Source organism: Danio aesculapii, chromosome 2, assembly GCF_903798145.1.
Source record: "Danio aesculapii chromosome 2, fDanAes4.1, whole genome shotgun sequence".
Classification (NCBI taxonomy): domain Eukaryota; kingdom Metazoa; phylum Chordata; class Actinopteri; order Cypriniformes; family Danionidae; genus Danio; species Danio aesculapii.
Window position 1 is genome coordinate 53,319,849 of NC_079436.1, and position 25,921 is coordinate 53,345,769.

The 25,921-nt window shown below is 37.3% G+C and overlaps 1 protein-coding gene across 2 annotated transcripts in view; it reads left to right on the top strand.

Annotated features, from left to right (window-relative positions):
- LOC130214090 (CUGBP Elav-like family member 5) overlaps window positions 1-25,921 on the top strand; it is a 323,679-nt gene that overhangs the window by 133,926 nt on the left and 163,832 nt on the right. For both annotated transcript variants that reach the window (XM_056445676.1, XM_056445677.1), the window contains one exon: window positions 19,071-19,119. In XM_056445676.1, coding sequence (XP_056301651.1) covers window positions 19,071-19,119 — 49 coding nt within the window. The remainder of the gene's footprint in view (window positions 1-19,070; window positions 19,120-25,921) is intronic.

A 25,921-nucleotide genomic window follows, 5' to 3' on the forward strand; every position in this document is an offset into this window, starting at 1 on the left:
CAACCCTAAGCCCAACAGTAATTATACTGAGTATTATTTATTATTATTAATGCCTACACCCACCCCAACCCTCACTATATTATAAAAACAGTAACTATACCACATGTTATTCATTGTATTTATTAAATTACCCATTATTTGTATTTTATTAACGTCTACCCCTGCCACAACCCTAAACCAAGCCCTCGAGAGTCATGTAAAACAGTAATTATTAAGTAAGTATTATTCATACTATTTATTAAAATACCCATTAAATTGTATTTTATTGATGCCTACTTCTACCCCAATCCTCACAGTAATGTCAAAATATTAATTATACTGCTTATTATTCATATTATTAATTAAAATACCCATTAAATTGTATTTTATTAATGCCTATGCCTACCCCAATCCTCACAGTAATGTAAAAATAGTAATTATACTGCTTATTATTCATATTATTTGTTAAAATATTCATTAAATTGTATTTTATTAACGCCTACTTCTACCCCAACCCTAAACCTATGCCTTACTGTAATGTAAAAACAGTTATTATACAACATATTATTCATATTAGTTAATAAATGACCCCATTAAATTGTATTTTATTAATCCCCAGCCCTACCACAACCTTAATCCTCCCCCTCACAGTAATGTAAAAACAGTACTTATTGTTTTACTGTAATTGTATCGTTGTACCCCCAGGCATGAAGGATATGTTACAGCACGAACAACTCCCAATGTTTCTAGTGATCAATAATGAACAAAAGTCCCCAATAAACTAAGCTCAGCTTGATTTCCTTCATTCTGGAAGACTTTCATGCTGTCAGATTAGCGTTTTTTTTGTTTTGCTTTACGTCAAGCGCCTCAATCCTCCACTATCCCACACTATACAGCCTCACCTCTGCTTCCTCCATCTGCTTTAATCAATGGTGCTGCGGTGTTATCTAAATAAAGTCTTTTCTCCGAGTGAGTTTGAGGTCTCGGACGTCTCTCGGTGGCCCGCCGGCTCAACCGGAGCTCCTCTCACCCCGCTCAATCTTGAGTTGTGGGAGCGCGATCAATATGTCCATTAATTCTACTTAGCGGCTCTGTGCGCTACATCCAGGGGCTGGAGGCCACACAAAGGCAGGTGCGATTGAATGGCTGACCTTTTGAAGCCGAGACCCCCGCATTGATCCGCTGTATTCATGACTGCAGAGCCAAAGACATGTGATGGGTGGTTTAAAGCGATAGTTCATCCAAAAAAAGAAAGAGAAAATTCAGTCGTTGTTTAGACTCACTGACTTTTTAGCTTCAAATTTGCATAATGCTTCCACTGTTGATGTCGTTATTAGAATTTAGAATATTAGAATGTATTCAAATTAGAAAGAGACTAACCATGGCGTTTGGTGTTTAAAGGTTGAATGAAATTAAGCAATGTTGGGCAGTAGCGTCGCTACAAGTAGTGACACTACTAGCTTAACTACATTTCTCAGGGTGTGGCGGTAGCATTGCTACTTTGTAAATCAAATAGCTTTTCAGTAGTGAAGCTATGGGTGACGCAGCGGCGCAGTAGGTAGTGCTGTCGCCTCACAGCAAGAAGGTCGCTGGTTCGAACCTCGGCTGGGTCAGTTGGTGTTTCTGTGTGGAGTTTCGCATGTTCTCCCCGCATTTGTGTCGGTTTCCTCCGGGTGCTCCGGTTTTCCCCACAGTCCAAAGACATGTTGGACAGGTGAATTGGGTAGGCCAAATTGTCCGCAGTGTATGTGTGTGTGAATAAGTGTGTATGTGTTTCCCAGTGATGGGTTGCAGCTGGAAGGGCATCCGCTGCATAAAACAAATGCTGGTTAAGTTGGCGGTTCATTCCGCTGTGGCGACCCCAGATTAATAAAGGGACTAAGCTGAAAAGAAAATGAATGAATAGTGAAGCTATTTTTTGTCAAGTAGCACAGTATCATCCACAGAAGCTACATTTACCAATTGCGGATCAATGTTAGCACCGTTATTCACAGAGCTGTGAGGCTGGTGTCTAGCCGATGTAAGTAAATCCCACGCTGCGTCCGAAATCGCATACTTCCATACTATACAGTACAGTAAAATCAGTATGCAAGCCGAGCAGTATGAATTCATAGAATTCGAAAATCAGTATGCGAGAAGTACCCGAATGACTTACTACTTCTGGCGAGATTCTGTAATGCGCATCCCATGCACGCTGCGCTATCCCATGATGCCCCATGAGAGAATTCATGAACGGGAGTGAAACGATGCAACTGACGCAGTTAGGTCACGTGATCAACAAATGGCAGATGTTGTACGTCCGAATTCCATTCATACGTTTCACATTCATACTGTATAGAACATACTTTTCTAACGCCCGAGTAGTACGTTTAAATTCAAATGCAGTACCTACTGAGTAGTAGGCGGTTTCGGACGCAGCCCATATGATGGCGAGAATGACAAGTTCTTCTTCTTCCTTTTTATGGTGGTCAACAACAAACTTTTTTGGTGCGTTACTGCCACCCCCCGCTCTGGCCGGTGACATCGCTAACAGGAGAAATTTGCTTGATAAAAAGATGACTAATGGAGAGGAGTTATTTCTGAAGCAGTATTCCTCCTGATCATACCTTGAGAAGTACATGTAAAGATTAATTCTGATGCTGTGCTCCAAAAATACTGTAGTAATTTAAAATATTACTATAATGTTTTTGAACTACACAATAGTGAAGTACTCAAATTAGTTTGTTGTGGTACTGGTTGTCAGGAGCGCCACGGGTGGGGGGGGGGGGGGGGGGGCGGTGGAACGTTAGGACGATTCTAAGGTAAGGGCCCACGCATTTTGGGGCCCCCCAGAGATATTATTAGGGGCCCTTGTACGCAACACCAACAAACCCACCCTCCCAGCTCTTCAATTTCGTACGCGGCACCCCCCCCCTCCAGCCTTTACTTTTGTCCGCGACACAACACCCCCCTTCCACCTCCCCCTGCTCTTCACTTTCGTCCGCGACACCCGCCTCTGAGTTTGAACTGCAGTAGATCCTCCTGACCATGTCTACATGCCTAAATCCATTGAGTTGCTGCCATGTGATTGGCTGATTAGAAATTTGCTTACTAATTTGTTTACTTTTTCATTGTTTACATGAGCGCAGTATTATACACAATAGTACAGTGTTTACATTTGGAATTTTATGTTGCTTTATTTTATTTTTTTATCTTGGATCTGTAATAAATAATTGTTTGCCCCACAGTCCAAACACATGCTTTAGGTGAATTGGATGAATTAAATTGGCCGTAGTGTATGTGTGTGAATGAGTGTGTATGGGTGTTTCATAGTACTAGATTGCAGCTGGAAGGGCATCCGCTGTGAAAAAAAATATGCTGGATAAGTTGGCGATTCATTCCACTGTGGCGACCCCTCATGAATAAAGGGACTAAGTCGAAGAAAAAATGAATGAATGAATAAATGAATGAATGAAATTGTACTATATCGAGATATATATCAGGATATGAGATGACTTGTATAGTGATATGACATTTTTGTTATATCGCACAGCCCTATTATAACAAACACTGCACTAATCAATAAAAAGCATTTTTATTTGAATACTGTTAGACAGTGTGTTTATTTTGATTATTATTTTGTCTTCAGATAGTTATTTATTAGTGCATTCATATTAGTGCAAGTCAGCCATGTGTGCCGTGAGATGAGAGAGTCTGCTTCTCTGGTGTATGTTTATGTGGAAGATTCAGGTTACGTGAACGTGTGACAGATGGCGAGGCGTTTCTTCCTCACAGCGCTAATCATTTCACTCTCTAAATAACAAGATAACGAAGCACTGATGAACATCCACTTGAGTCTGCTGCCATGTTCTCATCAGTACCACAGGTTTACCATTGTGGTTATACTTTTGCTCACCAAGGCTGCATTTGTCGCATCAAAAATACAGTCAAAAATCTGAAATAGTATTACAATCTAAAACAAGTGGATTATATTTGTATATTTTAAAGATGTATTTCTGGGATGCAAAGCTTATTTTTCTAAAGTTGTTGTTTTTTTACTCAGATGTTTAGAAAGAACTCATTTTGAAGCAGTTATCACAATACTGTGATACCGTGATATTTTTACCTAAGGTTATCATACCGTTCGAAACGTGTTTGGTTTTTTTTGTTTATTTATGTGCTTTTTACCTTATATAAAACTACAACAAAATACAGAAGGAAAGAAAAAAACAAAACACTTAATTCAATACACTGCAATATAATGCATATAAAATACAACACATAACAAAACACTAACCTACGACAGAACAACCGAACGACAGATCACAGAGGGACAAATGCACACGAAAGCAAAATATATTTTAGCTGGTCAGGTAATGCCAACACAATCTCAAGGCAATTTGTAACTTTTTGAATAAGTGGCTAATTCGTACAAATTTGTACAATCTAATTCGTACAATTTAGTACGATTTGCTCATCCTCCAATGACGGTTGGGTTTAGGGGCGGGGTTAGGTGCCACGCCTCCTTTTTTAAATCGTACAATTTCGTACGACTGAACTCGTACGAATTCGTACAAATTAGCCACTAAATTGACAAAACGTAAAATACTTACGTTTTCTCGTGAGATCAGGCTGGGTAATGCATAAATAAAAGCAATTATAAAGTAACGTTGTTGTATCACCAGAAAAATGCATTATCCTGACGACAGTTTTATTGTCAAATAATAGTTTGGGCACATTATTAAGACTATTATAGATTATAAATATTGAATGACTGTGAATACACTCAATCTTTAATTACTATATTATTGAAAGGGGTTATTGGTTAGCTTGCGTTTCTTCTAATGCATTAAGGTGTTCTGAAATCTGTTCCCATGTTTTATCAAATATCTGCAATTTTTCATTATTAATATATATCTCAATCTCTCCAAAGCAAGCATGTTTACGATATCTCTACCCCATATACCAAATTTAGGTACAGATTCAGTTTTCCACATTCTCAAAATCACCCTTTTGGCAATTACCATACCAAATAACATGGCTTGTCTTATTTATTATGCATCTCTACATTACTAAATATCCCAAGAACAGCTATCAGTGGACATGGCTCAAGATTTTTTTGGAGGGCTTTAGAAAAACATTCAAATATATACCATCCGAAACGTATTCTGGCCCATGCCTATTGAGAGAACGTAAAATTTAGAATAATATATTTTTTTCCCACCCATTTTTCCACCTCCACCTCACTTTAGGGGCTCAGTACTATTTTGAATTAGTTACCAATCATTAATTAACTTTCCTTTGGCTTAGTCCCATATTTATCAGGGGTCGCCACAGCGGAATGAACTGCCAACTATTCCAGCGTATGTTTTACACAGTAGATGCCCTTCCATCTGCAACAAAGTACTGGGAATGCACTCTCACATTCACACACATACACATACACACCTGTATACACACACACACACACGCACACACACACACACACACTACAGCCAGTTTTGTTTACCCAATTCACCTAAAGCGCATGTGTTTTGACTGTGGGGGAAACCGGAGCGCTCGAAGGAAACCCACGCCAACACGGGGAGAACATGCAAACGCTACACAGAAATGCCAACTGACCCAGCTGGGATTTGAACTAGCAACCTTCCCACATAGCAAATGTTTTCTTGCCCGGCTCCGGGGCACACAATAACTTTTCCCTCGGCCCAAGTACCGCAAAGAATGACGGTCCTGAAGTGGCCCATAACTGGATTAAAAACAAAGGCCACACATGGGCCATAACCGGCCTGAATCTCAGCCAATTTATTACCCTTAACTGGCTCTGAACTGGGCCAAAACAGGTTTATTATTGGTACCGATTCTTAACTATTAGTTTACCATATCAACACCACCCTTTAACCAGAAACGAAATGTTACCTAAAAAATGTGAACAATCGCTACACTGATCTGGGCCACACACCTCCCATCCACAACTGGGCCAAATGTAGTTTGCCATCATGCATGCAGTGCCATCATTGCCATGCATGGCCCGCATTCGGCTGACATTATGCATGCCAGTGCTGGCAATATGCCAGCGATGCCATAATGAGGCCACATTTGGGCCAAGTCTGTTTGCTATGTGGGCTCTTGCTGTGAGGCGACAGTGCTAACCACTGAGCCACCGTGCCACCCAAATTCGTAATAAATACATTTGGTAAACCTACATGGTGGTGTAAGTAACTAATTGGAAATTGTGGTAACTATTACAATAGTTTGATTATATTCAGCTTATTGCTGTGGTATTAGCATCACTAAACTGCCACATGACCTGTTTCCCCGGTTCACGTCGGGCTCCTGCTGGACGACAGAGCTCTGTTTGTGTGTGTTGTTCTGAAAGAGCTGCAGTGAAATGCTAATAGGTTATCAGGCCTCTCTGGAGACATTAAAATGAGTGGTTTCCTCGCAGTCGTGAAGGTTCAGCGCTCACAGGACATCCACAGATGATGAGCGGCCCGCGCCGTGACCCGTAATCCACTCTCACCTGCGCATCCTCACACGAGAGAGGGAGAGAGAGAGAGAACAGGGACATTAAAGTGTGTGTGTGCATGCAGGCACTGTGTTTATGTGCTATATCTCACTTTAAAAGGCTGCATGTTTGACTCAAAAATAATCATGGAAAATATTCATATGCATTTTCTATAATATTGTAAAAAAAGTACTCATGATTCTTGTTTATTTAATTTTAGTTTACAAATCGTGCATTTTTTTAATAAACTGGAACTGTTTATCTTAAACTATTTGTAGATAATCCATAATAATCCATCCATCCATCCATTTTCTTTTCGGCTTAGTCCCTTTATTAATCTGGGGTCGCCACAGCGGAATGAACCGCCAATTTATCCAGCATATATTTTACACAGCGGATGCCCCTTCAGCTGCAACACATCACTGGGAAACATTCATACACCCTCATTCACACACATACACTACGGACAATTTAGCCTACCCAATTCACCCGTACCACATGTCTTTGGACTTGTGAGGGAAACCGGAGCACCGGGAGGAAACCCTTACCAACATGGAGAGAACATGCAAACTCCACACAGAAACGCCACAGACCCAGCCGAGGCTTGAACCAGCGACCATCGTGCTGTGAGGCGAATGTGCTACCCACTGCGCCCCCGTGCAGCCCCACGAAAAGAATATATTAAGAAAAAAAGAAAGAGAGATAACACAAAAACAAAAACGGTTCGTCTAGGAAAGCCCCTGGCACACGTAAAATATTTTAGCCAACCCAGGCTCATTATGGATTTGTACCCATATATACATTTCAGGAGAGCGCCAAATACGTCTCAGGAGCTACTTGTTTTGCAGTTTTTGTTTTCGAGAATTCACCAGAGGCTGCTGTGTACGTTTTTTTCAGATTTCTCGCGTGAGCGCCATTCGCTCCTGCTGTTCTCGCATAAATCCACAAGAGGCCGCTGTCGACTGACTGACTACATATGTGGATTTGTTTGTAGAATAACTTTTTTTATATAAGCAACAATATATATTATTATGGGCACACTAATATGGGCACATCTTCATCATGGTGGCGCAGTGGGTAGCACGATGACTTTACAGCAAGAAGATCGCTGGTTCGAGCCTCGACTGGGTCAGTTGGCATTTCTGTGTGGAGTTTGCATGTTCTCCCCGAGTTCGTGTGATTTTTCTCCGCATGCTCCGGTTTTCCCCACAAGTCCAAACACATGTGCTATAGGTGAATTGGGTTGGCTAAATTGTCCTTAGTGTATGAGTGTAAATGAATGTGTTTGGCTGTTTCCCAGTGATGAGTTGCAGCTGGAATGGCATCCGCTGCATAAAACATATGCTGGATAAGTTGGCGGTTCATTCCGACCCCTGATTAATAAAGGGACTAGCCAAAAGAAAATAAATGAATGAATGAACTTACAACAATTAAGTTGTCTATGTGTGTGCGCGCGCATGTGTGTGTGTGTGTTCGTTCACTCCATTAGTAAACGGGGATTCCTTAAAGTGGATGTCCTGTATGAATTATGTGGCGTCAGTGTTTTTGCCCAGAATTGTGCTGCAGTCATCAGTTACTCAGGGCAGCTGTAAGTACAGTAGAACATGAGAATAAATACAGCACGCATCCAGATTTATGCATTTACTATGGCATGTGTGCGCGCAGACAGGTGGACCATTCGTCTTCATGACAGCCCTTTTATGACAGTTATTATTATAAAATGAGCATCATAAAGCATAATTGAGCGCTGACAGCCTGATGCTGGTCTGCGCAAGGGGTGAGCCGTTTCATGTGGGAGCCGTTTGGTGGTAACAGCCTGTGCAATGAAGATAATGTTGCTGTAATATATATTGAGAATCGATGTGAATCCTAGACGGGATGTCTGGTGGTGTGGGGTCAAATCTGTCCTGTGTGATTCTTCTGCGGTTGAGTCGTTCGTACGGTTGGCTTTTGGATTGTCTGTTGAAATTTTATTTTGTCGTGGCTACATAGCAGGATGTCAGTATGACGTCAGATTGATGTTGTTGCCCAATGTTGTGGGATGTTACATTTTGTTTGGAAATGACGTCAGGACCCAATAATAGGCCCAAAATAAAGTCCAATGTCGGACAGGCGTTGCATTTTGGTTACTATACAATGCAACCTAAAAACAACGTCTAAAGATGGTACAGCTTGACGTTGTGTCAATGTTACCACTATGATGTCTATCAGATGTTAGATTTGGGTTGCCATAACTAACAAAATAAGTGTCAGTATTTGATGACAATATGACGTTGGTCATAAGATGTTGGCTCAATGTTAGATTTTGATCATTTTCCAACACAACCTAAAATCAACCAAATATCAACATCATTTCATGACCTAAATCTAACATAATATTAACGTTATATGATGTTGTGTGTCTGCTGAAATTTAAAAAAGGATACTTATTGTGTTTGTATCACTCCAATATGACATCGGACACACTATAACTACACACAGTTCTGTCCAAACAGCTTACAAAAGATGTTTAAAAAATAAAAATAAAAACTTAAAACTGCTTTTATTTTAGCCGAAATAAAACAAATAAGACTTTCTCCAGAATAAAAAATAATATAGGAAATACTGTGGAAAAATTCCTTGCTCTGTTAAACATTTGGGAAATATCTGAAAATTATAATATAATTCACAGGAGGGCGAGATCTATGTGTTCGTGTTCATGAGGTGTATTTGTGTATTAAGTGTGTGTTACTAACACTGCAACAAGCACTGCTGCAAATTTAAAGAAAAAATCACCTCGATTTTCTCAGCACTGGCGAGCGTAACACGAAATGTATTTTAGCCCTGAAGTGAAACAGTAGCGATCCTGAAGCAAAGGTTTGTGAGAATGTAAGTGTTTTGCATGGGCGTGCATTGGTTTGCGCTGTTATTATTAAGGTGTGTTTCTCCAATACGGCTCGTCTCCAGTGTGAGCGATAGGTCCCCATTAGCACTGATGTTTGACTCCCTGTCGCGGCTGTGGCCTGTCTCACCCTCTGCTTCAGCTTTCCTGTGTGCCGGCGCTCTGACATCTCCATACACTCCAGTCTTTCATCACCGCGCTGTCGCCACCGGCAAACACACAATTCACCTGCTCGGCACATCTTCATTTCTCTCTGCTCAATCCTGCTCGTTTCATTTAAAGCATTGCTATTGCATTCTGTTAATGTTGCATACTATTTTTTTATTATGCACAAAATCACTGTGTGGCAGACGTCACTGTGTGGCAGACGTGTGTGAATATAGCCAGCCTCTAATGCTAAAAATGCATTAATTTTATTTTTTTATAATCACTCTTCATAGAAATTGTCTGTGGAAACACTTTGATTGACATTCGTACGTGTCATCAGACAGGAGAGCCCCGCCCACTACTGACAATCTCTCTCTCATTAGCATAAACAGCCCTGAGTGAGAAGCAGCCCTTTGCCATTAGAGTTTTGAATTTAACACATAGCCATTTTTAGCTCCTCCCTCTTTTGAAAAAAGGGTGGGGAGCACAATCTCATTTGAATTTAAAGCAAACAGCACATTTTGGACCAAAGCCTAAAAGAGTCAGTTTCAAAGAGTTATAAAACATTATGTGTGTGGTATTTTGAGCTGAAACTTCACATAGACACACTTGGCACATCAGAGTTATTTTACATCTTGTAAAAAGGGACATAATAGGTCCCCTTTAACACACACATAAGGTTAAATGGTCATTTTTTTTGTATTTTCTAGTTGTGTTGAGCATTTGTAAATTAATTGGACAGTAGATTTTTAAATTTACATTCAATATTTTTACACAAACAAATAAAGTTCAATTGGTTGTTGAGTATTTATAAACTAGATTTCAAAACTAGATTTTTACTATGATATAATAGTAATATTATATTATATGTATGTGTGTGTGTATGTATGTGTGTGTGTGTGTGTATTTATATATAAGTAACCACCAACTATTCCGGCATATGTTTTACACAGTGGATGCCCTTCCAGCCACAACCCAGTACTGGGAAACACCCAAACACACTCTCACACACACAATCATATACTACGGCCAATTTAGTTACTCTGATTCACCTATAGCACATGTGTTTGGACTGTGGGATAAACCGGAGCACCCAGAGGAAACCCATGCCAACACAGGAGCACATGCAAACTCCACAAAGAAATGCCAACAGGCTCAGCCGCAACTCAAACCAGCAACCTTCTTGCTGTGAGGTTACAGTGCTAACCACTGAGCTACCATATATATATATATATATATATATATATATATATATATATATATATATATATATATATATATATATATATATATATATATATATATGTATATATATATATATATATGTATATATATATATATATATGTATATATATATATATATATATATATATATATATATATATATATGTATATATATATGTGTGTATGGTAATTTTTTTATTGTAATTTAGAGGGCTTGGCGACAAAATATAATATAGTATAATATTAGCCTACCCAATTTACTTGTACCATATGTCTTTGGACTGTGGGGGAAACCGGAGCACCCGGAGGAAACCCACGCGAACGCAGGGAGAACATGCAAACTCCACACAGAAACGCCAACTGACCCAGCTGAGGCTTATTAGTCCGCCTTTGATTTTTTTTCATTTTTTAAATATTTCCCAAATGATGTTTAACAGAGCAAGGAAATTTTCACAGTATGTCTGATAATATTTTTTTTTCTGGAGAAAGTCTTATTTGCTTTATTTCGGCTAGAATAAAAGCAGTTTTAAATTTTTTTTTTTAAAACATTTTAAGGTAAAAATTATTAGCCCCTTTAAGCAAAAAAAGTCTACAAACCATCATTGTACAATAACTTGCCTAATTACCCTAACCTGCCTAGTTAACCTAATTAACCTAGTTATGCCTTTAAATGTCACTTTAAGCTGTATAGAAGTGTCATGAAAAATATCTAGTCAAATATTATTTATCATGGCAAAGATAAAATAAATCAGTTATTAGAAATGAGTTATTAAAACTATTATGTTTAGAAATGTGTTGAAAAAATCTGCTCTCCATTAAACATAAATTTGGGAAAAAATAAACAGGGGGCTAATATTATTATTATTATTATTATTATTATTATTATTATTATTATTATTATTATTATTATTCATAAGTCGTGTGTTGCGGACCTCTTGGCCAGGTCACCCTTGTAAATGAGATCTTGATCTCAATGGTTTTTTATCTGGTTAAGTAAAGAAACGTTTGTTTAAATAAAAACGATTTTAGATTTGTCCACCTGTCGGGTTTTGGAGACATGGATTACCATATGGGGCATAAGATTAGGACGTGTGTTTGGATATAACTCACAATTTAGAAATAGTTTTGAAACATATCTTTGCTGTTAACAAATGGAATTAAATATGTAGGCTAATGGATGTCTTCATTGAAGTGAGTTTCCACCGTTTCCTTATCCACGAAAGTAAAGGATTAAAGTAAAGAGTAACGCTGCAGATGCTTTGTTTAATGCTCTGTTTTCTCGCTAGTGAAGCGTTCAGTTTTTCCGCTTATAAAGTCCACCACTTGAATAGTAAATGCCCCATGGCCTGACACAACTCACTCTTAAAGGGAATAGGAGATGAGACTCTGATTGGTTCAATGCATGTTATGCTCAAAACAAACCCAGAGCTCATGAAGAGAATAAGCACAACCCTGTTAGACAATGGGCCGGGGCACAGACCGTATTTTTCCTTAATGCTTTCATGCCATGCGCTTTAGACTTTGCACCTGGATCGCTAAAATAGAGCCCAATGAGTTAATACCATGTGGTTTATTGAGTTATTGTCCTGAGTTCACCGCTATAGAGTTACTATGTAGCATATGCTTTTTTTTTATCAAGTTGGTTTCTAGGGTGTCATTAGGTGGTTGCTAAGGTTTTTTCTCAGTATTTTAACATGTGTGCTTTGCCAATAGGTTTTCAGCGGTTTCTATGGCCGCCAACTTTGATTTTCATGTTTGCTTTAGAAAATGTAGTGTTTACCACAGTACTAGATGGTACCCACTATGCAGCTGTTGGGCTGTCTTGTGTATTGGAAGCACACTGTGATGCAGTTTAGGTCTGGATTAGATCATTCACAAGCACAGCATGATGCCGTGTTTTGCTTGTTTGTTTGGAGTGATTACATAGTGAGCTGTTATGGTATTCAGAGTGGTTGGTAGGGTACTAATAGACTGTTTGGAGATAATCACGTTTGATTTTGAGTATTTTATAGTGCAGTGGTTTTCTAAAATGGGTCGCATATTGGTCACCCCATCTTTACATTGTTTTCTATACGTTGCTAAGCAAGGCAAGGCAAGTTTATTTCTATAGCACATTTCATACACGGGGCAATTCAAAATGCTTTACATAAACAATAATAAAAGAAACAAGTATAAGGAAATAAAAACAAATGGTAAAAATGATTAAAACAGATTAAAATGTGTTAAAACAGGTTATAAAAGAATGAAAAAGAAAAGAAAGCCAAAACAGTGCGATCTGTGGGATGTAGCACAGTGCTCATTCAGTAAAGGCACAGCTAAACAGATGTGTTTTCAGCCTTGATTTGAATGTGCCTAATGTTGGAGCACGTCTGATCATTTCTGGAAGCTGATTCCAGCAGTAGGTGGCGCTGTTAGTAGCTGAAAGCCGATTCACCCTGCTTTGACTCTGGGAATTTCTATTTTTAATGATCTGAGTGATCTGTTAGGTTTGTATTCAGTGACCATATCTGTAATGTATTGAGGTCTTAGGCCACTCAGTGATTTATAGACAAGTAATAATACTTTAAAATCTATTCTGAATGTAACTGGGAGCCAGTGTAAAGACATGAGGACAGGTGTGATGTGCTCTGATTTTCAACACAAGCAACAAACAGATGCCAAATTTCAGTGCCGTTGTGTGTGTACCCTCATAGAAAACAATGCTTACAATAGATCCTTTCACACAGTGATACCAGAAAATATCCGGAAATTTCCAAAAGAAATTTCCGAAATTTTTCCAGAAAAGACTGTTCACACATCCATTCCAAAATACAGGTAAATTCGGACATCATAGAACAGCAATGAGCTCTAAATGGCTGCACTTGTATTTGTAAACATAGAAGATGTCAGGCTTTTGTTGATGGTTTCACTTTTACTTCAAGCTTTAGCATTAATTCAGCTGTTTTGTCCCAGAGACAGCGAAATGTAGAAGCGTGAAACGTAGCTAAATGTTTACACGTTTGACGACACTTCAAATCTGTGGATGGATAAGTATTGAGAACAACTTTGATGAAAACATATCGACGACGCATGTCGGGATGTACATAATATGTGTGTGTGCTGGCCCTCACCAGCTCCGTCATGTGCACATACGTCAAGCAACTGAAGCAGAGCTTGAAGGTAAACAAACAGCGGTTTATCATAAGCGTTTTATTGATATTTTTTTCACAGTTGGCATTAAGAAGGAACATAGAAACGTTATCTGGCTAACATCTAGCAGCTAAATGTGTCTGGAAAAACATTCAAAGGGTTTTACTTTCATAAACAGTGCTGATGTGAATGCGTCTGAATGTTCTGATTGACTGGAGTAGACGTTTCACGTCAGCGCCTTCTAATCGTGAACGTGCTCTTTCCAGCAATTTTCCTTCTGCGTTCACACAGCGCAGCATTCTGGCAAATTACCGGTAATGTTACAACTTCTCGTTCCGGAAAGATGGCGGAAGGAATTTACTGGTAATTTCAAAAAGGGCCTATTCACACATGATTACGTTCTGGAAAATTGTCGGTAATTTTCCAGAAAGGTCTGCGCGGCTGTTCAGACTGACACTGACACAAACACAACGTGTCAAGGTGTTAATTTGTTTCTTGTAATAACAGCCGTAAATAAGTGAACAATTATTTGAACTGTACAATCGTACAAGCTGAAAATCAACGTTTATCTTTTTTTATCCACAAAGTGTGCAGCTTTTACATTACTTAAAATTAATGTAATTCATTTAAAAATTACAAACAGGAGCTATGTTTCCATTTAAAATTGCGAATGAACTTTATGCGCATAACTGGATTATCGCTTAAAAGACGTGCGAATAAAGCAGCATTTCCGTCCAACCAGTAAAACAAAAAACAAAGCAAACAAAATCGTCACTTCTTGATAATCTGGCGCCAAATATCAACAGTAAAAACTGAATTTACTGTGGTAGGAGAAGCTGCGTCAATCTTTTCTTCATCTAATAAATGACTTGCGCCTAAGATGGCAATCCTGACGTGCAGTGAACACGCGGTGGCGTTTGAAGGTATCAGATGCGGAGCACTGATCTTGATTCTGAAGGTCATTAATAATATAATAACACTAATACTTAAACGGTAAGGTGTTTTAGAATGACCAAAACAACAGTTCAAATGGTTTACAGTGTGCTCAGCCTGCTGGTTTGTCCATTCACACACATTTTGATCATCACATGATCTCAAAACAAAATCACATGACCTTTTTAATGCGCATACTGAAATTTGTGCGGTAAAAGTGTTTCCATCGTAGTTTATGCGCAACTTTTCTGATCGAATAAAAAGTTTATCCTACTCCGTTTATGTGCATTTTCAAAATTTATGCGCATCATGGCATTTCCATCAAATGTTTTTTTATGCGCATATGCAAATAAGCCTCGGACATGATCAGGAAGGCTATTCCAGAGTTTAGGAGCCATAAATTAGAAGGCTCGACCTCCTTTACTCAACGTTGCTATTCTACAGTAGGTACTACTAGATGCCCTGAGTTTTGAGATCTTAAAGAGCGGGTTAGAGCGAGACACGAGGTTGGTTAGATAAACAGAAGCTAAATTATTTAAAGCTTTATAGGTAAGAAGTAATATTTTAAAATCAATACGAAACTTAACAGGCAGAGAGTGTAAGTAGGATAAAATTGGGGTGATGTAGTCATATTTTCTAGACCGTGTAAGAACTCTGGCAGCTGCATTTTGCACTAGCTGAAGTTTGTTAATAGAGGATGCTGGGCAGCCAGCGAATTACAGTAATCTAGTCTAGAAGTCATAAAAGCATGAACTAGCTTTTCCGCATACTTCGTAACTTGGCGATATTTCTCAGATGAAAGAAAGCAGTTTTGATAACATGGGAGATATGGTTTTCAAAAGTTAAATTGCTGTCTATTATAACACCCAGATCTTTTATAGTAGAGCTAACGCTAACTTCATCATCACTTAGTAAACCAACAGCACGTCTCTCCTCAAGCAGAAGTATTAGAAATCATTCATGAGTTCTGCACTGAAGTTTAATGCTCATATCCCTGTCTTTCTTCTGTTGGGTCTGTTTTATGTAATAAACAACAGCTTGTGGGCTCTGTTTTTTCGAGGAGTTGCTGTGATATCCGGTTGTCGATGGCAGGATGCAGAACGCTGTCGTGATCTGATCAGCTTTCATTCTCACCCTTATCAGATTACAGGTTTTAAAGCTGCTCCGCACAAAACATCTCAGCGTTGACTTATTAGATGTGTAAGATAGTCTCTCTCTCTCTCGTTTTTTCTCTCACGCTCGTCTTCCTCCTCACATCAGACACTAAACAAATGCAAATGTGCGTTTGGGCTTTTCTGTGCATCACAGCACACGCTTCGTATTCATGAAAGACACAATGAGTTTGTGCCTCTGTGCTCCAGGAAAAAAGGCGTCTAACGAATTCTGAAACATCCATCTTTAAACGCGAACCGTAATGAAGAGAAAATGCAATGAAGGGAGAGGAGTTTAGACGGAAATGAGGAACGCAGAGATGGAGTGATGGAATAAAGCAGGGTTAAACTGGAGCACACAGACCTCATCTGACCTCGCAGCTCACTCTTTTTAACTCACGGTTAGGATTTCAATCAGGTAGCAACTTCAGCATTTCTGTGCACAAATGGACAAGAAATTATTATATTGCTATATTAAAGTGTCTGTATTGTTTTAATATAAGACACCATTAAGGAAGTAATGAAAAAAGCAATCAATTGAGTAAACAAATTAATGAATTAATTAATGAATAATTGACAAAGTTGGTGAGTGAGTGAAATAATTAATGAGTTCATTGTTGAATGAATGAATGATTTAATTAATCAGTGATTGAATGAGTGAGTGGGTGAACAAATTAATGAATGAATGAATGCATGAATGAGTGAGTAAACAAGTTATGAATGAATCAGTGAACAACTGAATGATTCAATGAATGAATGAGTGACTAAATGATTCAATGAATGAATGAGTGTAAAACTGAGTGAGTCAGTGAGTGAGTGAGTGGGTGATTGAGTGAGTGAATGAATCAATTAACAATTGAATGTTTGAAAAGTTAACAAATGGGCAAGGGAATGAATAAATGCATGAGTGAACAAATGACTGTGAGAGAATGAATCAATCAATCAATGAATGAATCTATAAATGAATTAATCAGTTAATGCATAATTGAATTAAACATTGAATGAGTGAATGAATGAATGAATCAGTGAGTGAATGAATGAGTGAGTGAACAAATGAACGAATGAATCAGTGAATGAATGAATGAATGAATGAATGAATGAATAATCAATAAATGAATGAATGAAAAAAATAGTGAGTAAATGAATAAATCAGTGAACAAATGAATGAATGAATGAACTAATAGGTGAGGGAACAAATGAATGCATGAGTGAACAAATGAATTAATGAGTGAGTGAGTGTGTGAGTGAGTGAACAAATGAATGTGTGAATGAATTAATGATTAAATCAGTGAATGAATGAGGGAGAACGTGAAATGGGTAACCAAAATGAGTGAATTAATCAGTTAACAAATGAATCAATTAGTGAATGAATGAGTGAACAAACTAATGAATGAATCTATGAACAAATGAAGGAATAAGTGAATCAATTAATGACCGAATGAATGATTTAATGAATGAAGGAATGAATGAGTGAACAAATGGATCAGTGAATGAATGAATGAGTTAGTGACAAACAAATGAATGAATAAATTAATGAGTGAATGTATGATTGAACAAATGGGTGAGGGAATAACTGAGTGCACGAGTGAATTAATGAGTGAGTGAGTGAGTGAGTGAGTGAACACGTGAATAAATGAATAAACTAATCTGTGAAAAAATTAATGAATGAATGAGGGAGTGAGTAAATGAATGAATGAATTCATCAGTGAATGAATGAATAAATTAATCGGTGAATGAGTGATTGAGTAAACAAATGAATGAATGAATCAGTAAACAAAAGATTAAAAAGTGAATGAATTATTGACTGAGTGAATGATTCAAAGAATGAATGAATGAGTAAACAAATGGGTGAGAGAATGGATGAATCAGCGAAAGAATAAATGAATGAGTGAGTGAGTGAGTGAAAAAATGAATGAAAGTGAGTGAATAAATGAATGAATGAATCAATAAATCAATCAGTTAACAAATCAAGTGAATGATTCAATGAAAGAATGAATCAATAAACTCAAAAATGTATCAATGAATGAAATAGTGAACAAGTGAATGAATGAATGAATGAGGGTGTGAGCGAAAAAATGAATGAATGAATGTATTTGTCAGTGAATGAATGAATTTATTAATCCGTGAATGAATGAGTGAGTGAGTGAACAAATGAATGAATCAGTGAACAAAAGATAAAATAAGTGAGTGAATTAATTGTTAAGTGAATGATTCAATGAATAAATGAATGAATGAGTGAAAAAATGGATGAGTGAATGGATGAATCAGTGAACGGATGAATGAATCAGTGAACAAATCAATTAATAATTGAATGATTCAATGAATGAGTGAATCAATGAAAAAAAATTAATGAATGAAGTAGTGAACAAGTGAATGAATGATTTAACAAATTAACGAATCGGTGAATGAATGAATTAATGGGCTGATGGCTGAATCTGAAAAAATAAATCAATGAATGAACATATGAATCAATGAATGAGTCAGTGATTTAATGAATGAATGAATGAAGTAAAGTGCAAAAAATGAATTCGCATCAGCATCTCTTGATAATGTTTCTAAGCACCGTTTGGGATTAGATTGTTGAGATCTTATCTGCAACTCAAAAGAAGACAATTGTGAAATTACAGGAGTCTCAGGGGAAACATCTCAATGCTCTTCAGACTTAAGCAAAGGTCTCAATATTGCTTATGTCTCAGAGAAACAGTCAAAATCTCAATTGTGTTTTCCCCACAGGTCCTTAAAGTCCCCTTAAGATCAAAACTTTGTATCAACGTGTTAGCCTCGATACCATCTACTGTATAAGTGAGTGTGTGCTCCAAAACAGTGATGACATTTGCATTTAGAAGATGGGAAGTTAATAATTCTAAAGGAAATGTGGAGCATGTGACAAGATGATTGACAAGGCACGTAGTTAAGCAACAGAACAGCCTATTAATGAGGAAGTAGTTTGTCCCAAAGCTAAACTACTGTTCTGTTTCTCACTCAAAAGTATACTTCTTTTTCTACATGCTATCAGGACGTAGTAAAAGTCTTGTAATTGGGAGGCAGCGAGTGTCTTTGACACCTGTAAACACTCCTAACCTGCTCTCCTCTGTCTATCACTTCCACTTTAACCTCTCTCTCCTCCATCTCTCCACAGATGACACGGCCGATTCAGGTGAAGCCTGCTGACAGCGAGAGTCGAGGAGGTAAAACACGATTCGTTTCTGCCTCGCTTTATTGCTCCGCGCTCTTTCTGTTGCTGTCGCTGTGTGCTGCTGATATTGGCTTTGGCTGGAGGTTTTTTCACTCTGTTTGAGGGTCTGCTCACAGAGTTTGGGATGTTTATCAATTGGATTTATTGCATTGGTTGGGATTTTTCTGGTGATTTTTGTTGATATGGTGATGTAGAGGATTTAAGTAATACTTTGTGGGTTGAATTTGAATTTAAAATCCCCATATTATGGATTATAAGGAATTCATATTTTGGTTACGTTATTCCCCAACAACAGGTTGACATGCATTCAATGCCCAAAAAAATCAACATTGTGCGTTTATGAAGTGTGCTTCACATAGGTAAGTAGGCTTGAGCACTAACAGTTCCTTTGTATATTTAGCTTTTTGTGTGTGTATTGCTTCTTCTTGTTGATTCGCTGAATGTCTCCTCAAATGTAAGTCACTTTCGACAAAAGCGTCTGCTAAATGACTATATGTAAATGTAAAACGCATTCATTGTCTTACTGTCATAAACAGTCTGGACGGCAACGGTCAAAACAGGGGCAAACAGAAGCACTCAGGAAATGGAAGAGCATAGTCAAATGCAGGCAAATAGTCAGGTCAGGCGGCAAAACAACAGGAAGGATAAACAAAACAAAGGTCAAAAACACAGGAAGACAAGACAAGGGGAATGCTTAAGTGATGCTCTAAATAGAAACAAGACTCAAAAAATGAGTGAGTGAATGAATAAATGAATGAATGAATTAATCACTGAATGACTGAATTAATAAGTTAATCAATCTGTGAATGAGTGAGTGAACAAATAAATGAATGAATGAATGAATGAGTGAAAAAATTAATGAATCAGTGAACAAATGAATGAATAAGTGAATAAATGAGTAAATGAGCTATTGAATGATTCAATGAGTGAAAGAAAGCATGAGAGAACAAATGGATGGATGAATGAATAAGTGAGTGAACAAGTGAATGAATGAATGAATGAGTGAATGAATGAGTGAAAAAATAGGTAAGTGAGTGGATGAATAAATTAATGAACTTATTAGTGAATGAATGAATGAATTGTTTAATTAATCAGTGAATGGAATGAGTGAGTGAGTGAGTGAGTGAAAAGTGAATGAATGAATCAGGGAACAAAAGAATGAATAAAACACCTTTATTGTCTTAATGTCACGTAAGAGGCTGGGACAACAGAGGTGAGGATCTACATGCAGTACAAAGAATAGTCAGGCAGACAATGGTCAAAACAGGAGCACACAAGAAATCCAAGAGCATAGTCAAAAGCAGGCAAACGGCAAGGCAAAATCAGGCAAATATCTTTATATAAACAGTTGAAGTCAGAATTATTAGCCCCCCTGAATTATTAGCCCCCCTGTTTATTTTCCCCAAATTTCTATTTAACGGAGAGAAGATTTTTTCAACACATTTCTAAACATTCATTCATTAATTTATTAATCTGGGGTTGCCACAGCGGAATGAACCACCAATTTATCCAGCATATGTTTTAAGCAGCGGATTCCCTTCCAGCTTCAACCTATCACTGGGAAACATCCATTCACACTCATACACTTTGGAAAATTTAGCCTGCCCAATTCACCTGTACCGCATGTCTTTGGACTTGTGGGGGAAACCGGAGCACCCGGAGGAAACCCACGTGAACACAGGGAGAACATGCAAACTCCACTGAAACGCCAACTGACCCAGCCGAGGCTCAAACCAGCAACCTTCTTGCTGTGAGGCGACAGCACTACCTACTGCGCCACTGGGTCGCCCCATTTCTAAACTCATGTTTAATAACTGATTTTATCTTTGCCATGATGACAGTAAATAATATTTGACTAGATATTTTTAAGACACTAGTATTCAGCTTAAAGTGACATTTAAAAGGCTTAACTAGGTTAATTAGGTTAACCAGGCAGGTTAGGGTAATTAGGCAAGTTATTGAATAATGATGGTTTGTTCTGTAGACTATCGGAAACAAAAATATAAGTTAAAGGGGCTAATAATTTTGACCTGAAAATGGTTTTTAAAAAGTTAAAAACTGCTTTAATTCTAGCTGAAATAATACAAATAAGACTTTCTCCAGAAGAAAAAATATTATCAGACATACTGTAAAAATTTCCTTGCTCTGTTAAACATAATTTGGGAAATATTTAAAAAAGAAAATAAAAATCAAAGGGGGGCTAATAATTCTGACTTCAGCTGTATATGTGTGTGTGTATATATATATATATATATATATATATATATATATATATATATATATATATATATATATATATATACACACACACCCACACACACACCAAATAAATGCCTAAATTAAATTATTCAGGACTCGAATCAGCGTTCTTGTCGTGAAGTCACAATAAATGCCTAAATTAAGTAGTAAATGCCTATATTAACAATAAATATTACAGAACATTAAACTACTACTACTACTACTTCTACTATTACTATTACTACTACTACTACTAATAATAATAATAATAATATTATTACAACTATAATATTTATCCGCTTGTTAAGTGTGATGTTAAGCGAATGCGCTTCCGAGTCCAAGCGCTCTACTGTATCACACTGAATGGGGAGGCTCCTCAAATAGTAATAAAAATTGTTTAGAAAACAATGTAATACGTTTGAAAATCACAATCGCAGTATATATATATATATATATATATATATATATATATATATATATATATATATATATATATATGATTCATTTTTTATAAATTGTTAAAATGTTGGTGTCTATGATATTTTCTCAATTCAAATGAGTAGCGGCTTGGACCTGGAAACAGTATTCCATACGTTGCCGATACGTCACGACTTAACAAGCGGATTGTAATTATTAGTTATAGTAGTTAATAGTTATTTAACGTTAAACTATAAGGCTTTTTTGGTGGAATGCTCATTTGAAAAGTCTCATTTGAAGTGTCTCTCCTTTGTTGTTCAAATTAAAAACACACATTGTCTGAAAGCAAGTCTGTTTTCCAGTTTTGCATCTCAAGTAAATACTTGTTTTTCTGGCTATTTTCCTGCAGCGCATGATAACAATGTTTTGTTTTTGCATTGTCGGGGGGGTTCTGTCCGCTCCCTTTCGGCGCTGCTCTCTCTGTCTGTTGTGGGTATTAATTTGGGTTAAAGTGATTGGGTTATTGAGTGCAGATGTGTGCACAGACCTCGTCCTGCTCGTGCCAAGCGCATTAGCATAAGACTGTAAATGAAATAGTCATTGGATCTGCCGCTGTGACGAGGGGCTCAGGGGTCCCGTGCTTGGCCTGCTAGTTTCTCAAATATACAAGCTGGAGTGAGGCGGACTTCAACCAACACACGATCAATAAAACAGTAGAGCCTTTCTCCAGCTTTCTTTCTGTGTCTCTGTGTGTGTTTGTCAGGAGCTCACAGGCAAACGGATGTGTGTGTGTGAGTGTGTGTGAAAATGCATGAGCAGAAACAGAGAGGAGACCACACTATGCTGGAATAAGTATGCTCTGTTTTCTATGTGATGTGACATTTCTGGGCTGACAAGTAGATGGATGTGTCTCTGTCTCTCTACATGATCTCTAGTGTGTGTGTGTGTGTGTGTGTGTGTGTGTGTGTGTGTGTGTGTGTGTGTGTATTCCTTATGTTGTAAAGACTGATGTACAAATGTCCTCAAAAGTATAGCAATACCAGTTTATTTTGACCTTGTGAGGACTGTATTTTTGGAAAAAAGACTCCTAATTCACACAGAATTACGAATATTGATCAAGTACAAATGTTGATTGCTTCCTGTGAGGGTTGGGTTTAGTGGTAGGGTTGGGGAAAGAAGTCTTTACAGTATAAACATCTATACGTCTATGGAAAGTCCCCATAAAGATATATATACAAGTGTGTGTGTGTACATCGTATTCAGTATGTCCCCACAAGTATTGCAATATTAATAGTATACCACTTAATTTTGACATGAATTTTGACATTGAAAAAGGCTCATAAATCGCACAGATTTAAATATTTAAAAAATATGAAATTGCTGTCAGGGTTGGGTTGGTGGAGAGGGATAAAAGACATGTAAACATCATAACATTTAGCGCAGTAGCGTCCATTCCATATTTTATACAGTCATTGGTCCATACAAGCTACATTTACCGATCACAGATCAATAAGTGAGAGCATCTACATTCACGGAGCTCTGAGGCCGGTGTCTAGCCGATGAAGGTAAATCCATATGATGGCGAGAATGACGTCGGGGACGTCACAAATCAATATTTGGGCTGACATATATATATATATATATATATATATATATATATATATATATATATATATATATATATATATATATATATATATATATATACATCTATATATCCCTTTACTATACATTACTATAGTATTTTAAATGCGTAACACCTGGTTTTATTGGATTTTTTGTTTTTGCTGTTATATACTATAATTTGTTTCTGTTTGGTACAATATTATTTACAGTAAATAACTGAACTGAACAATTCTGCCTCATGATTCATTGACAGTTTTATTGATCACTCAGATATGAATCATAATTTAAGCTGCTTCGATTTAAAAATGAAAATTGCAAAAATAGCTTAAATGTAGCTAAGCTACTTTTGCAAAGTAGCTTTTAGCTTAGCTTGCTACATTTCCCAGGGTGTAGCTTTTAGTGTAGTTAAGCTACATTTAGTAGCTTAGTAGTGTAGCTAATAGCTCATCTATCGACATTTTTCAAGTAGCTTGCCCAACACTGGGATGTACAGATGCACATGTATTCATTATGTCCCCACAAGTATAGCAATACCAGTTAATGCTGACCTAATGGCGACTGTTTTTGGAAAAAGGCTCATAAATTACACATATTTAAATATTAGCTGGAAGTGGCAAAATATTTACAGTCTTTACAGTATAAACATCATTACGTCTATGGAAATTCCCAATAAAGATAGATGTACAAGTGTGTAAGTGTGTGTACGTTTTATTCATTAGCCGCATTTCCACTATCGGGCCAGTGCGAGCCAGGGCTTTAATCGGGCCAGGCCGGGCCAATAGCCTGGGAGGTTGAGAAACGAGGCCGAAATCATGTCGCGTTTCCACTGTCCGGTTAGTTGCTCGCAGCGCGTCATGCAAACACCGCCCCCAGAACATCCCCCGAATCAAACGTCACACAACCCGTCACACAACCCGCCCACTTCAGCGGGAACAAAAAACTCAAATTATAACCGCAACGATGTACTTGATAACGTCCTCATTTCTGCAAACGCCGTCTATTTGCCTCTGAACATTTTCCTCGGCCCAAATGTTCAGAAGAGCCCTGGTGTCCTCAACTGACCAGTACTGTCTGCTATCCATTTTTTCTTCTTCTTAGTGAGTTGATGAAGCGCGATAGCAAAACAAATGTAAGGGAAGAAAGCATCTTGTCTCCTCTTTACCTGACAGGAAAACTCCGCCTTTGTACGTAACCTCGCCCCGAAGCCTCAGTTGGCCCTCCTTGGCCCAAGGTATTCGGCGGGCCGAAAAAGGCCGGACGCTGGCCCCAAGTAAGCCCCGCTTTGGCCCGATTACGCCCCGGAAGTGATAGTGGAAACGCGACTGGCCTTGACTTGCCCTGGCTCGCTCGCTTTAGGCGCGATAGTAGAAACGCGGCTATTGTGTCCCCACAAGTATAGCAATACCAGTTCATTTTGACCTTGTGGGGACTTTTTTGGGGGGGTCATAAATCACACAGATTTAAATATTTTGAAAATATGGAATTGTAGATTGTTTTCTGTAAGGGTTGGATTTAGGAGGGTATTGGGGGAGGGGCATAAAATATACATTATGTACAGTATAAACATCGTTAGTTCTTTGGAAAGTCACCATAAAGATAGACATACAAATGTGTGTATGTGTATGTGTGTATATTTTATTCAGTATGTGCCCACAAGTATAGCAATACCAGTTAATTTTGACATTAATGGGACTTTTTTTGGAAAAAGGCTCATAAATCATACAAATTTAAATATATCGAAAATATAAATGTAAATGTGTATGTATATGTGTGTGTTATATATAGAATATTCAGTGGGGTATAGTAATGTAAGGCAGAGCTTCATTTTCACCTTTGGGATTTGATTGGATGTTGAAAGTAGGTTGTGATGTTATTTATTTATTATTTATAACTATATATTTCCCATCCTATGTGACATCCATGCTTACATTATCTGAAAAGAGAAGAAATTTCCTCAAGTGGGGAGGGTTATAACATTTATATATACTGTAAGAATGTTATAAAAAATATGTATTTTTAAATTACATAATTCAAATAAGTATGTTATTTATATATATATATATATATATATATATATATATATATATATATATATATATATATATATATATATATATATATATATATATATATATATATATATATATATACATACATACATACATACATACATATTTATATATATTTATATATATATATATATATATATATATATATTATATATATATATATATATATATATATATATATATATTATATATATATATATATATATATATATATATATATATATATATATATATATATATATATATATATATATATATATATATATTAGTCTAATCAGACCAGAGAATTTAGTTTCTTATGGTCTGAGAGTCCTTCAGATGCCTTTTGGCAAATTCCAGGCGGGGAGTGGCTTCTGTCTGGCCACTCTACCATACAGGCCTGATTGGTGGATTGCTGCACAGATGGTTGTCCTTCTGTAAGGTTCTCCTCTCTCCACAGAAGAA